This window comes from Notamacropus eugenii, chromosome 1, assembly GCF_028372415.1.
Source record: "Notamacropus eugenii isolate mMacEug1 chromosome 1, mMacEug1.pri_v2, whole genome shotgun sequence".
NCBI lineage: Eukaryota > Metazoa > Chordata > Mammalia > Diprotodontia > Macropodidae > Notamacropus > Notamacropus eugenii.
In genome coordinates, this window is record NC_092872.1 from 297982871 (window position 1) to 297998684 (window position 15814).

The 15814-nt window shown below is 37.1% G+C and overlaps 1 protein-coding gene across 5 annotated transcripts in view; it reads left to right on the forward strand.

Annotated features, from left to right (window-relative positions):
• The window catches only part of KLHL28 (kelch like family member 28), a 49374-nt gene extending 47052 nt beyond the window's left edge, over positions 1-2322 (forward strand). For all 5 annotated transcript variants that reach the window (XM_072629278.1, XM_072629279.1, XM_072629276.1 and 2 more), the window contains one exon: positions 86-2322. In XM_072629278.1, the coding sequence (XP_072485379.1) occupies positions 86-249 (164 nt within the window). In that variant the 3' untranslated portion in view covers positions 250-2322. The remainder of the gene's footprint in view (positions 1-85) is intronic.
• Positions 2323-15814: the final 13492 nt, after the last annotated feature.

The window sequence follows — 15814 nt, forward strand, 5'->3', positions numbered from 1 at the left end:
ATTCTTTTTTATAGACTGAAACATAAGAGCCGTTTTATATTTTTATTTTTATTTATTTCCCTTGTTTCTTACCTACTTTTTACAGGAGTTGGTGCTGCAGTAATTGATAACTATCTTTATGTGGTTGGTGGTCATTCAGGATCATCCTATTTGAACACTGTACAGAAATATGACCCTATTGAAAACACTTGGCTGGATTCTGCTGGTATGATGTACTGTCGGTGTAACTTTGGATTAACTGCACTTTGAGAAGTGTGAACTCATGGACACAATGTGATGGTGAATCTTGCACTGCATGAAAAGATGCCCAGTTTTTCAAGACCCAGAAGCTGCATACTTTTCTTTTTTTACTCAGAGTGGCATGAAGACTTATTTAAAATTGTATTGGATATTTTAAATTGATAAGTAGATTTGATTACTCTTAACTACATATGAACAGATGGGAGGGGAAAGGAAGCCCTCTTGCCAATTCAGTGGGATACTTTTTTCTGAGACTGGCTTGCTACATGGTAGCTTGTTTATAGGCATACATGTGAGGAGAGCCTATATTTTTCATTTTTTTCTTCTCTCTTCCTCGATGCAGTTTCCTGGAATAGTATAGGAGGTGTTTGAGTATTGTAAGAGTCCACTATTTGTTGATAATTGTTAGATATGTCTTCATGATAGATTGGAACCCAGTGTGTCAATTTTTTGTTAGAACAAAGTAACTCAAGGGCTGCCTTTTTTCGGTAACTTAAGGTTTGTAAATAACAATTACCATAGTAGGTTGGCTATATTTTCTGCTTGGGTGTAGGGCTGGGGTTAAATGGTGAGTATTCATTGATATATTTACAAGGCAAATACCTTTAACTATCATGTTATTTTGGGGCCATTTAAAAAAATTTTAACAATTTTTACACCATTTTTATGTGGACAGGTTAATGCTAGATTAATTTTTGTTAGCCACCTGGGCTATATATTTTTTTCACTTCAAGAGGAATATGGATTGGGAGTTAGTCATATGATTTGTTTCATGTTTCTTTAACAGCTCGGCAGATTTCATACACTGCTTTGATGTAAGTATTTGAAAGAGGTATAAGTACTCCAGCCCAAGTAGATTTTTTTTCATATATTTGTAATAATTTTATTTTTTAAGAATGTATATTTGGTTTTTCAAAGTGTTGAGATATAAAAATGGTGCTAACCGTAGGTTCTATGATAAGGCTATTACCAATGTTCTTAAGGTAGTTCAGTATGTGTAACGCATGACATTCAAATAGTATTTTCCATTTTTTTTTGACTCATTTGTGCCTATGAGAAATGTCAGTAACAATACTAATGTATGCAATGTTTTGTTACTTTAAAAAAAATCTAAACAGCTTAGTTTTATGTTCTGTTTTTTATAGTTTCTGAATATTGGTTCATCCATTTTTTTTCTTGCGATAATCCTTGCCCTGAAAAAATGGAAATAAATTATAGCAAGTAAAAAGTACCAAGCAATTATATATTACAGCATACATATCCTGTAAGACTGAATATTTAACATCATAGAAAAAAACTGGAATTCCCATAAGTTTACTTCAGTAAATTTGATTTTACTTTGGCTATTAGCTTCTTAAAATCAGCATTGTTTCCTATAGCCAGATGAAAACTTAATTGAAATAAGCAACTGGATTTACTGTAGTGTTTTTTTTATTAAATGTTTGTTAGTCTTAAGCAAGCAATCACATTTAACTAGCATTTATTATGATGTTGGTACTTATATTACCAAGTTTGGTACTATAGTCACTCTAGGTCCTTTCTCCTTGTCAAATTGATTTCTTCATCTTCTCATTCCTCTTTTTGTTATTCTTGCAGCCAGTGTATATTTTTACCTCAAAAACTCATCACATATTACATTAAGTGCCATAATGTTCTAAACTATTGTTAAGCCATCTGTAATTATATTACATATAGGTGAATTTTTAGTCTGTATATATAATACATTGCATCCTTTGAAAAACTAGTTGCAACTAGGCAATCTGCAGTTTTCCTTGTTCTTCCATAAACTTCCAAATGTGGATCTGAATATATGTCATAAAACATAGCATCATGTTTCACAGTTATTTGCACAAACTACAAAATCTTGCAAGTAATTTTCCCTTGGCTAACTTAGAATACAACAGGAGCTACAAATAATGAAATGGATAGGCTCATTATTTTCTGCATTGCTAATTTGAATGAACCAAATGATATATAGCAATAATAGTACTTCATCATTAATTTTATTGTCTGATGCTTGAAGAAGAGTACAACAATTGTGATGGGCACAAATTTTATTTAATAAAAAGCAATTTAAAAGTTTCCTTTTGATTTAAAGTTCACTTTACTTTCTGCTTTTTTCTAGCCAAATAATTAAATATACCATGGTTTTTTAAATGACTAATTCATTTTTCTTACTGTTATTGGGAGATAGGGGTTTTCAAAGGAGATTGCAGTGTAGACCAATATTTATAATCAACTTTATTATTTAATAGTTTTATTTATGTGCTCCCCCAGCTCCCAAAAGAAATAACTGATTTAGCAGATCAAATGAAAGATAGTTGTTAGCATCTTTTGGAAATATAATTAGAGATTATCCTTTGAAAATACATGTATCTTCTACATTGACTCAAAATGGGGAAATAACTTACCAAAAGTCTGTCTAAGTTGCCAAAGGAAGGTAAGCATTTTATGTATCCTGGGCATCTATGCATATTGCAGACAGTCCTGCAAGTTCTAAATTATCCATGTAGTTAATGAGCATCCAAATGGTTGATCTGGTCTGACAAACCGAAAACATGTAAGATGTAATCTATTACTTAAGATGCTTGTGGTGAATTGTACCTAAAATATTTGAATAAAGTCTGAATTTAACATCTTCAGTCCTTCAAACCTTATTTTTCTTATGTTAAAGATAGTGAGTACCCAGTTTACCTAAACTTGTTTGGGCAGAAACAATAAAGATTAAAGTTTTTTTAAATTAAATGTTGAGCTAAAAATGAGAAGAAAAAAAGTAGGAAATGATTTAAACATTTTGAAAACCAGTTTGGAAATCAGTGATAATAAGCTAGTCAAGTCAGATATAAATTATTTCCATCAGTACTAAACAAACTATGCTTTATAGACCAGGGCTGGAAGTTAATATTCAATGTCTTTTGAATATGGTGATAGAATTTAAGTGATTTTCAGTATATCACAATGGATTGATGCATAGTAAAATTTCAGTTTGTCCTTGCTTATGGTTCTTTTAAAGTTAAGTAATTTGTTATATAGTATGAATGCTAGGAAATGGCATGAAATGTGAAAAAAAATTATTTAGTTAAGTAAGTGTGATTCCAGGATCTTTCATTACTCCAATATCTTAAAATGATTATGCAGCCTAATTGCCAAATTTGATAGCATATACCAACATAAGCAGATCTTTAATGCATAGCCTAAATGTTTTAAATACAAAAAAGTCATAGTTAACAAAAATATGGACGTTTTAGGATACAAAATTACCTAGAATTGGATAATTAAATTCTAAAAGAAAAAAATAAAAATACAATAATTAAAACAATAAACTTTTTTATGGCATATGAGGTTGTGACTAACATTGACTGTGGTTAGAGAGGAGATAAACATACTTATGTACAGTAACATGTTTATTTTCTGTTTTGGTTTTGAAATGCTGTTGTCTAGTTCACCCAAGTGCACATTTTTAGAAAAACCAGATAAGTTCAATAAACTTGCTATGACTTCTATTAATTTGTCTTCTGTCTGAAAGTTAAGATACTCAAATAAGATGTCAATGTTGAATTAGCATCCAGTTCTAATTCTTAACCACTCCCATTTTTTTCTTTGTAAAAGCACTTTAAATAAGTATGGTTATTCTGTGGCTGACAATGCATTGGATTTTTACTTAAAACATACTGATTCATTATTAAGATACTATCCTTGTAGTAAGTTAGAGATTCAATAGGTTTACAAATTTTCTGACTGGTATGATTTTAGAAACAAATTGAAATCCAGTTTACATCTCTACAGAGAAAAACATCATGTTAAACTTGTCTTTTTTATTGCATCTAACATTTAACTGTAGGTAATTATAACTTTTGTCAGGTTAACATTTGTAAGCTCCATTCATTGTTTAAAACACTAAGCAAAAAGTTCCAAGTTTGCCTTAAACTTCTAGTAAAGTTAAAGAACTGGATGATAATGCCTATATTTTTGCCTTACAAGTTGTGCTATATTTTAACCCAAGATGACTTTAGTTTTTACAGGATTCTGAAACTTTGTAGATGTAGAGTACTAATACTTTAAGTTATGAGGAGATTGATGTAGCTGTGGATCAGATTATTTAAATGTATTTGTTATGTATTTCACCTCTGTTTATGTATCTTTCTAGCAACAGGTTTTTTTGTTTTGTTTTACATAATAAAGTGGCAATTAATTTACTTTCTATTATAAAAGAACTGATGACCATTCTTTTGGTTTTGGTTCACTGTTCTTAAAAGTACTTTGTGTGTACTGTCGTCTTAATGATATGTAATAATTACTGTTGTATTTCATTTAATGTAAAACATTTAAAATAAATCCGAAAAGCACGTTTATATTTTTGATTGGTAAGTGGTAAAAGAATAGCTTTTATACTGCTTATTTTGTGCATAATATGCAGTCAGCATTGGGACATCGTGGTAGAAATTTCTGGAGAGAAAATCTCGAAACTAGGGTTTCAGTACCATCTCTAACTGGTACCTTGGGTTTCAGTACCAGCTTTAGTTTGCTGTGGTAGTAAGCTGTTCACCTCCTGGGCTTTAATTTAGTCTTCTGTAAAAATAAAAGGATTGAGTAAGTTATTTTAAGACCCCTCCTACCCCTCATATTATTTGAATCTAAATTTGAAGATTTTATAGGTACTTTTAAAGAGGTTCTCTTGAGGTACACTTGAAAGCTTACTAGGCTCGGACCTGGGGTCAGCTGTTGTCTGTCCTTCATACTGCTTTTTAGATGGGGACGTCACTTTACCCTCTTTGAGTCTAAATTTCCTCATCTGTAAAATGGACCAGATACCTAATAAATGATCCCTTTAAGCACTAACTAATTCTATGACCCTACATAATGAAGTCTAATTCTGATATGTAGATACTATCTAATAGCCATTGTCATTCAATTAGGGAATACTTATGAAGGCCTATCTAACAGTATGGGGGCTGCAAAGTATGAAGATGGTAGCTGCCATTAAGAAACTTACAGTCCAGCTGAGGAGATAAGATACACATTAAGCTATAACTAATAATATAAAATAATTGAAAACGGTGTGTGAGTAGTATAGACAGTAAATATTAAAGAGTTCCAACTGAGGTGGACTGAGGAAAGCTTTTAGAAGAGGTTTCAACGGTGCTTTGATTTTAATGTCCTATTGCTTGAGTAATGGATAGGGCTTAGCCAAATAGGAAGGAATTCAGGTTAGAGTGAAAAGAGTAAGGAAGTGGGCAAAGGGCAGGTATTACTTCAGGGTGGAGGTGAAGTAATTTGTCTTTGGCAGTGGACCTTGAGCCCATTCTTTTTTAATCCTGCTCATGGTTCTTATTCTGTTTGTCATCATTGGAAATCCCCTGTCTTGCCTATCACCACACCTTCCTTGATACTGCGGCAAGGCAAGTTTTCAGTTGAGGATGAGCAAGAGCCAATGCAGGATTATCAACATTATATTACTTTAGGCTCTGTGCTTTCAGCTCCTGGGATTTTGTCTATTAAGGATTTCCAGAACACCTAGTTTATGGGCACTAGAGAAATATGGAAGTCTGGTTGCTTGAGTTCCCTTGTTCTTTGAATTCAGGGAACTCCTGGAGGCCTTGGAGTAGTTTCTCATTCTACTAAATTATCCTTGTCACTCAAGCTGCCCCCAGAATTGCTAACTAGATAGGAAAAAAAATGGAAAGAGCACTGACTCTGGAGTTGCAGGATGTGGGTTCAAATCCCACCTGACAATACCTGTGAGATTTTGAGCAAGTCATTTAACTTCCTTGACCCTCAGTTTCCTCATCTATAAAGTGAAGGGGTTGTACAAGATGGCCTTTCAAGTCCATTATAGAACTGTGAACCTTTCTTCCTGTTCCTCCTACTAAATCTTATTCCTTTGTTCTATGAATTGAGCTGAGTTTCTATGTGAGGAGGAAATGAAGCCAAGATGATGGAGTAGGAAAGAGTAGAGCAAGCTCTTATTCCCTCTCTCCCTCCACCCTCAAACCCCACCTTCCAAAAAAAAAATCCCTCCAAACATTTAGGACGTGCATCAGACTGAATCGTGATCAGGAAATCTTAGAGGGGAAAATTGCAGTCATTTTTCCAGCCCAGATTGGCATAGCAAAACTGACCAGGAACATACTACATAGAACATTCCAGGTCAGAATGTGCACCAGGCAAGAGGAGACCCAGATCAAATAAGGGACGGTCTAAATTTGTACAGAATGCAGGAACAGATGTCAACCTTAAGCTCTGTCACTCAATACCTATTCATGATTCATAGATCCAGAGTGGAATGAGGAAGGACCTTGTATTTAGGGATCACCTATCCAGAATGAGCAATCTCTTGTGGTCCTAGCACCATGCAAAGAACAAATTCAGAAGCAAATGACTACTGGGTGCCTGCGGGGACCCCAGGAGTGAAGCAATGTCGCAGTTCTAACTTAGGGCTTAGGCCGAAGCCTGCCAAGTAATAATCAGGGAAGGAATCCCAGAACAAAGTGGAGTCTGCAGTACTGCCCCTGAACCAGCAGATCTTCCTCCATGGCAGAGAGTCCAGCAGCATTCTGTGGTTGCTCAGACGCAAACCCAGATCAGGACTTGCACAACCTCAGACCTGAGAGGCAATGAACATAGATCACCCTGCATCACATCACTGTAGGAGCACTAAAAGCTGGCGAGTTCTCGAGCTGAGCTGTCCCTGAAATCCTGGAATAACACAACACTCGAGAAATCAGCAGCAGGATCAGCCCAGACATTGCTTCTAGAGGTGTTCAGGACCTGGCCCTAACATAAAATCTGAAGTCAGGAAGTAGACTGGAAGAATGAGAAAGAATAAAAGAAGCCTGCCGGCTGCAACCAGCAGCAGCAAACTCTTGTTGGGGATGGAGACCCTCAAGACACCCAGAAGAAAATGACTCGGAAATATCTACAAGCATATCTTGGGCATAAATTCAACTAGAATTCCCAAAAGAGATGAATCAAGAGTTAAAGAGTAAAAAAAAAATGCTTTTATAAATGAAATGAGAATGATACAGGGAAAAATGGGAAAAGAAATGAGAGCTGTGTAAGAAAGAACGGAAAAGGGAATTAACAACTTGGCATAAGAGATGCAAAACCTTTCCTAGGCAACAAACTCTACAAATTAGAATGAAACAAACAGAAATCTGCAACTTCATTACACAAGAAGAAATATTAAAGTCAAATAACTAAAAACTTAGAAGAAAATGTAAAGAATCAGAAGTAACAATTGGCCTGGAAAAGTAATCAAGGAGAATAAATGTAAGGATCACTGAACTACCTGAAATGAAAGTCATGACCAAAAAAATAGCTTAGACATCATCCTCTTTCAAGAAATCTTAACTTGCCCAGATCTCTTAAAACCAGAGGACAAAATAGAAAGAATCCACCAGTCACCTCCTGACTCCCAGGAACAAGAAAAGCCAAAATCCAGAGCTTCCACATCACAGGAAAAAATGCTTCAATCAATCAAACATTTATTAAATGCCTACTTTGTGCCAGCTACTGTGCTAAGTGCTGGGGATGCAATAAGAGACCAAAGACAGCCTCTGTCTTCAAGGAGCTTACAAATCTAATGGAGGAGGCAATGTACGCAATCAGAATTCAATTACCAAGAAACCACGGGCAATTGCTACCACTATAAAGGAGAGCTAAGAATAGTAGATTCAAAAAGGCAAATGGCATGTAGTCTTACAACCAAGAATAACTCACCAGCAAAATTGAGTATTATGCTTTGGGGGGTAGAAGATTATTTCAATGGAAGAGGGTTTCTAAGCATTCTTCATGAAAAGATTAGACCCACATAGAAACTTTGAAGTGCAAATAAGGAGTCAATTGAAACATAAAAAGGTAAACATGAATAAAGATTCATAAGTGACAAAACAAGTAAAAACTACTGATACTCTGATGTATATCATATACTGATATGGGAGGATGATACATGTGCTTCCTCTGAACCCCATCATCAGGGGTCATAGAGGGAATTTAGACAGAAGGCTTGGGAGTGGTTCTGTTATGTCTTGATGGTCTTAAAGAATAGAAAGGGATAGGAAATGGAATACACTAGGACAGGAAAGAGAGGAAGGTTTATGGAAATTGTAATTTTTCTCAAGCAAGGTGTGCAAATAGATGTCTTTACAAAGTAGAAGGAAGAGATAAGGAGAGTGGTTGACACTTGAACCTTACTCTCATCTGAACAAGTAAAAGGCAGGAAAAATACCTGCGCAGAGTTGGGCACAGAAATACATTAAACTCAACACAGAAAAGGAACAAGGGAGAAATAGAAGCTGTTACTGTTCATCCTTCATTTTTGAAGATGACCAATGACCTCAAAGGTGACATCTTGACTTATTCATGAATTAGATTTAAATGAGGCAGAGTTGTCCAAAGTTCAGCCTTACGTTCTCTTCCTGAGTCATCAAAGTCCAGTGGCAGAACAAAAAGTCAAGTTGAGTGGAGAGATATGGGATATAGTGGATGACGCTGGTATCTTCAATGCCTAGCAAGCCCTAAACACTTCACAGCACCTGCCTTAGTCACCTTCATAGCCACTGGAACAGACTGCTGTCTTCTCATTCTGCCTGTAAAAGTCTTCACGTGCTTGGGGTAGATGTCAGTGAGCTTTGAAGCTTGTCAGTTCCCTTCAGCGTGCTTTAGCCCAGGTTTGTTGAGACGGTTTACCAGGGTGTAGTCACTGCATGTGCTATAGTTTTTTGGAGCCTATAGGTGAGAAGTGAGTGAAGATGGATGAGTAGCTCTGAAAAGGGTTAGGTGAACTCTCAGACCAAAGGGGCTAGTCCTCTCAATATCTAGGCAATAGGAAGCCAGTGGAGCTGATTGAGGAGGGAAGTCAAAGGGTCATGTCTATGGTTAAGAAAAATTACTTTGGCAGTAACATGTAAGGGTGGGCTAGAGTGGGGAAGAGACTTGAGGGAGGAAGTCCTCTTCCTTTAATTTAGAGCTCTGGCATGTTGTGTACGAAGCCTTCTTTGATTTACCCGTAATCTCCAAACTATCACGTATGTGTTTATTTACTTTAAATGCTTGATGTCTTTTTGTAAATACTTGTTGCCCATCAGAATATAAACTCATTGCAAGCTGTGATTGTTTGATTCTTTTTATTTTTTTTCCTAACACAATACCTGGCATATGGAAGATATTTAACAAATAATTATTGATTTACTGCTAGGAGGTTGCAGCAGTTATCTTGGTGAGAGGCAATAAAGGCCTGAACTAAGGTAGCTTTGTATGTGAAGAGAAAGGGTGGGATAAGAGGGATGATTTCTAAAGGTGGAAATGTTGTGGTATTTGGCAACTGATTAGATATTTTGAGTGAAGGAGAATGAAGAAAGTGCCTAGGTTTCAAAGCTGGGAGACTGGAAAGTTAGTGGGTGCCAGGAAGAATTCACTTCAGACACTCTGGCTGTTTAATTCAGCAAGTCACTTAATCTCTCAGTACTCTAAGCAAACCTCAAGATTATAAATTACAAAGTGCCCATCTACAATGGTAGAGAGAATTTGCTCAGCATCTTAATAGTATTAAAAATTGTTGCCTATTTTAAGCTCACACACAAAAGAGATTTTAAACATAGAACTAGAATCACCAGTGACACTGTTCTATATGGTATTCTACACAAATATCAACTGATTATAGCTATATCTGCCTAAATGCATATATTTCTCTTAATTACTCCAGCCTAAAAAAAAAAGATGGGGAGGAGGGGAAAATGGAAGAAACTTCTTCAAAGGAAAAATGGCTTCCATTGTGGGAAGTATTACAAATTTAAGCAAGTTTTTAGAAATTAGTATCCTGAATGCTTACATACAGTACTTTTATAAAAATAGAGACCAATTTAATTTTCACCTTTACAAGAAAAAGTATATAAAAACTAATTTATTCCCATCTTCCTCTCAAATATTAGGCACATATTCTTTAAAAACTTCAGCTTTTATCAAAATTTCAAGTCCAAAACTGCCAAGCCTAGAGGCCTGTGTGGGCTACCCGAGTCTTCTTACCTCACCTCCGAGGTCTTCAGTTGGCCAAAACCGGATGCTCATATGAGAGAAAGGACGTTCCAGAGTCGAACAAGGGTTGAGCTTTATTTCGGGGTCTCGGTTACAAGTGCAGGGGAGGTCTTCCTTAGGAGGAAGAGGGGGAGATTTCCTAAGGAGGCTAGGATCTTAAGGGATTGGAAGTAGAAGTACAAGCGGGGAGAGAGGGGGAGGGGAGAGAGGAAAGAAGAAAAGTGGAGCCTACTGTCCTCTTGGCTCCTCACGTGCTAAGAGAGCTTTCAGGCTTCCTCAATCCTACTTAACCTTCAGCCGCATAGTTTGCATCTGAATACTGTGCTGTTAGGTAACTAGGTGTGCCCAGATCCGGGACAATCTCGAGGGCGGGGAGATCTCTCTCCCATCACGTTTCTCACGGGAAGAGGCGGAATTACTCGAGATAGCTCGGTTCACCTCGATTCCCTGCCGTTTCCTGGGGGGGCCTCGTGAGAGCTCTAAGATTTAGAAGCTCCCACCTTTACCCGCCCGAGACTGTCCACACGGAATTGAGCTTCCGATCCCAACACAAAACAATTTCACATGGCATAAGAAATGTCCTAACATTAATTTTGGAATATCCTTTGCAACAACTAAAAGAAAAGGAAATGGAAATTAACACTTTCCCCTAAAGGAAAGAAAATTTTCACAGTTCAACCAAAGGTGACCATTACAATTCAAATACAATCAAATTATCTAATCTAATTTCACTTCAGAGTTGCCAGGTGAAAATCTATTTGATTAACAGTAAATTCCTTTTGGAGAGACTGCTTGTTAGCACACATTTTTTATGTCATAGAACTTTAATTTTCATTTTCTGTGGGTATTAAAAGCAAAAAACTTCCTTGCAATAAATGCTCAAAGAAAAGGGGTAATCTTAGAATAATCTCATCCTAACATATTACAGTACCTTCAAGGGGAAGAGTATGTATTCTAAACTACTTCCACTTTCCCAGCCCCTATTCAATAGGGATCTATAGTACACATAAGTAACATATCAGTTACTACTTAAAGACTGAGCCATAACACACACGCACACACACACGCACGCACACTTCTTGTAGTAGGTTAAGTGAAGAATTAGTCCTAAACAAGATAAGTTCTGGGGAAGTACAAAAATATGCAGTGTATTTTGAGGGGGCAACAAATTGGAAAACGTTGAGGAGGTACCCAATAATTAAGAGAATTAATTGAGAAAATTATGGTATATAAATGTCATGGAATGCTACTGTGCTATAATGGTATGGTTTCAGGGAGCTAAGGAATCTAAAAGGCAAAAATGAGGAGATAATGCATTTCAGACATGGGGGAAACCACTAAAAGATACAGAACAGGAGTTGGAATGTTGTTTATGGGAAATAGCAAATCAGCCAGTTTGGGTAGAATGTAGCATATGTTTGGGAGAGAAATGTGCATTAAACCTGGCTTGTGAATCGTTTTAAATATTAAATAGAGGACTTTGTATTTTATCCCAGAGGGAATAGGAGCTACTTAAGCTGTTGAGCAGGATAGTGACTTGGTCAAACTTGAGATTTAGAAATGTCAATTTGGAAGGTGGATTGAAGAAGTGAAAGATTAGAAGGATGAACAATTCAGAGAATACTGAATAGTGCATGTGCATGTGTTGTACTTGACTTTGTTTTGAGTCAGGCAGGGCTGTGCAGGTCACCAGCCTCACTTCTCCAGAGCCATCTGAATCCAGTGACCAGATATTCATCAGGATGACTGGAGATGATCCAGGATGAGGCAGTTGGGGTTAAGTGACTTGCCCAAAGTCACACAGCTAGTGTGTGTCAAGTGTCTGAGGTGAGATTTGAACTCAGGTCCTCCTGACTCCTGCACTGGTGCTCTATCCACTGCACCATCCAACTGCCCTGAATTGTGCATACAAAAGGTAATAAGGGTCTAAACTAAGATGGTCATCTGAGAGTAGAGTAGAGAGAAGGGTATACATGTAAGGGATGTTGTGGATGTAGAACGTACAAGATTTGGCAACTGATTCAGTATGGAGTTGTGAGAGAGAAGGAAGAGGTAAGGATTTTTTGAAAGTTGCAAACCCAAGATGACTAGAAGGTTGATGGTGCCCTCAACAAAATTAGGGAAATTATAAGGAGGGGAGGGTTTATGGAGAAAGACACTGAGTTTCATTTTCAATGTGTTGAACTTAAGATGTTCATAGGATGTCTATTTGGAAATATTTAACAAAGTAGTTTGTGATATGGGGACTAGAACTCAGGAGAAAGACTATATAAAAGTCTGGGTGTCATTTGCATAAAAAGGTAGTTTAACCCAAGAAAGTGCATAGAACAAAAAGAGAAAATGGTCCCTGGAGTAAAAATGTGGGGCGTAAATGTTGATACAAGAAACAGAAGGAGCAGCCAGAGAGGTAAGAGGAGACAGAGAGAGAAGGGTCATGAAAACCCAGGGAGGAGAAAGTATCCAGAGGGAGAGACTTGTCAACAGTGTCAAAAGTTGCAGCAAGGTTGGGAAAGATGATTACTAAGAAGATGCAATCAAATTTGACAGTTGATATCATTGGTAACCTTGGAGAGAACAAAGAAACTAGGCTACAAAGGAATGAAGTGAGATGAGAGAGTGTAATATATGTCATCTACTCACCACTTGGGCTGGGGGACGGAAAACCAAATGTTGGTGGTAAGGGTAGCAGAAACCAAACTGTAGGGCAGCTCCTTGGATGATTTAACTTTATGAACTGAATTTGGTCTTAACTTGGAATTGCAATATTTCTTTAGTTAATCTGCAAAAAAAATTGAAGGCCAGGACTAGATAGGAAAACATCATCTAGTTTGTAGCCTCTCACTGCAGATACATATTTAAGGATTTAGACTTTGAACTAAAATTGTTAAAATTATTTTAGTGTGAAAAAGATATATCAATAAAGCATTTTTAAAAGTGCACAGAACAGGAAGACGATCAGAAAGAAAGGGGCAAGTTTGAAACTAATGTGCTAAAAGTGCTTTATACTTTGAAAAGACAAATTTTAAGTAATGGAGATAAGTGGTTTCATGTTCAGTCCATTTTCTGTTTCTTGTATACAATGTTTGCCAACTTCAGAATAATAAAAAAATCTTAAAAAATCATTTTACTAGATCTTATACTAAATTTACCAGGAGCATATTATCTTAAGGATAGGAACCAGACCTGTGACTTCAATGATGTAGGGAGCTCCAAAATGGAGAAACTTCCTTTATCAGCGCAAGTTGGTACCTGTTGTGCAGTTTATTTAGTTGCTTACAGCAGTGAGAGATTGTCATAGAGCTGAGTCATATGACCAGTATGTGTCATAAATGAGACCTGAAGTTAGAAAAGCTCTCTATTTACACTGCACTGCTTTTTATGTAGTGGTGCACCATAAAATTACACAAAGGAACTAAATTTGAATATATTCTCAAATTTGAAGGAGTATGTGTATCATTAAATTGAATTAATTGACAGGGACATCCCTCTGCTTTTCTTTGCCAAATCCTAAAACAGTAGTTTCCTCTTGGCAAAAAGTGAAGAAGCCATGTCAAAAGGTAATCATGGCTACTTCACATAAAACTCTTATCTTGGGAGGGAAGGAAGTGAGCAATTATGTAGCATCTAATATGTGTTAGGCACTGTGTTAAATGCTTTTACAAATATCTCATTTAGGTGCTATTATTTTCCCCATCTTGTAGTTGAAGAAACTGAGGCAAACAGGGGTTGCAACTTGCCCAGAGTCAGAGCTATTAAATGTAAGACTGGATTTAAACTTAAGTCTGTCTGAAGTCAGGAGTCCTAAATCAACTGTTCCATCAGCTGCATCTATCTTGCACTCTGAAACACTTCAAGGCTAAATATTTCTCTAATAATTATTAGTGAGCCCTAAGTTTTTCTCAGTTCCAGCCTTGTATTAACAATTGCCTACTGATTCCAATTGTCTATCCCATAGGTATCTCAAACTTAACAGTCTGAACTTTTTTTACCCCTAAGTCCTGCCCAATTTCATACTTCCCTATCTTTTGTCAAGGATACCATTATCCTTATACTCACCCAGGTTTACAACATTATTGTCAAATTTTCCCCTTCTCTCACTCTACATATGACCATCTTGTTATTTGCACCTCTATATCTTGTATTCATGCCCATCTCAGCACTCACAGCCATCACCCCTAGCCTGGCCCTCATTCCCTCTAGCTGGGACAAAAGCAATATTATAACCTGCTGGTCTCCCTGTTACAAATCTTCCCCCTTTTCTCTTTCCACTCACCTGCTAGGGATATTGCTAAAACATAGGTCTTATAATGTCCCTTCCTTGCTCAATAAGTGACAGTGGCTCCTTATTACCTTTAGGATTAAATACAAATTCTTACTTAGCATTTAAAACTTTTTACACACTGACTCTTACTTTTCCAGCCTCATCTATTGTTTCCTTCATATTATTCTGTCCAGCCACACTGGTGTTGCTATTTTTTTTCCTCATATAGGACATCCCATCTCTTCCTGTCTCCATGTCTTTGCTTACAATGTCCTCCATGACTTGAATGTACTTCTACTTTTGCCTCTTAAAATCTGTACTTCAAAGCTAAGCTTAGAAGCTTAGTCTTTCCTAATCATCCTTCCCCAATCCAAATTCTTTATTTTGTATTTACTTGTAATGTATATTTCTGGGTTGTATACATACAGAGAGGGCAGCTGGATGGTGCAGTAAATAAAAGTGCAAGGTCTGAAGTTAAGAAGACTCATCTTCCTGAGTTCAAATCAGATAACTACTAGCTGTGTGACCCTGAGCAAGTCACTTAACCCTATTTACCTCAGTTTCCTCATCTGTAAGTTGATTGGAAAGGAAATGGCAGGCTACTTCACTATCTTTGCCAAGAAAACTCCAAATGGGGTCACAAAGAGTGAGACACAACTGACAAATTACTGAACAACAACAAAATACAGAGAAAAAGGCAGGAGTTTACCTGAAGTCTCCCAAATTCCCCTCCAAACAACACTCAATAACACCTCAAATCAAATTCGGGAGCAGTAGAACCAACAAAAGTTCAGGGCAAAACCAATTTTCCAGCCCTGGACAACTTAGGAGGTTGGTAGGATTGGTCTGTCTCAGTGCAGTGGTGATCAGACCTAGAGCCCAGTGCAGACCACTCAACATAAGCCGTGCCTGCCAGCAGCAGATCTTGGAGGTAGTTTATCAGCAATGGCTTTGGGAGCTCTTAAGCCAAATACAGTGAGGAGGTAGGACAAATTGTCTGAAGGAGGTCACCAGGGACCATCTGCTGGCACTGGATGCAAGACTCTGTTGCATTACCTACATGCAGTTCTAGGTCATAGTCCCAGAGCTAAGAGAAGCATTAGCTTATTAGCACTTGTGCCTCCCAGGGGTGCAGGGGCTCTGGTCATAGTTCCAGGGTAGAGAAGAGTGCTTGTGTTTGCTCACAGGCCAGGAGAGCAGTGACTGCACTTTTTACTAGATCATTCTACCTTGGAAGGACCAAAATACTATAGACACCCTGAGACAGCAGCAAGAAAGGCC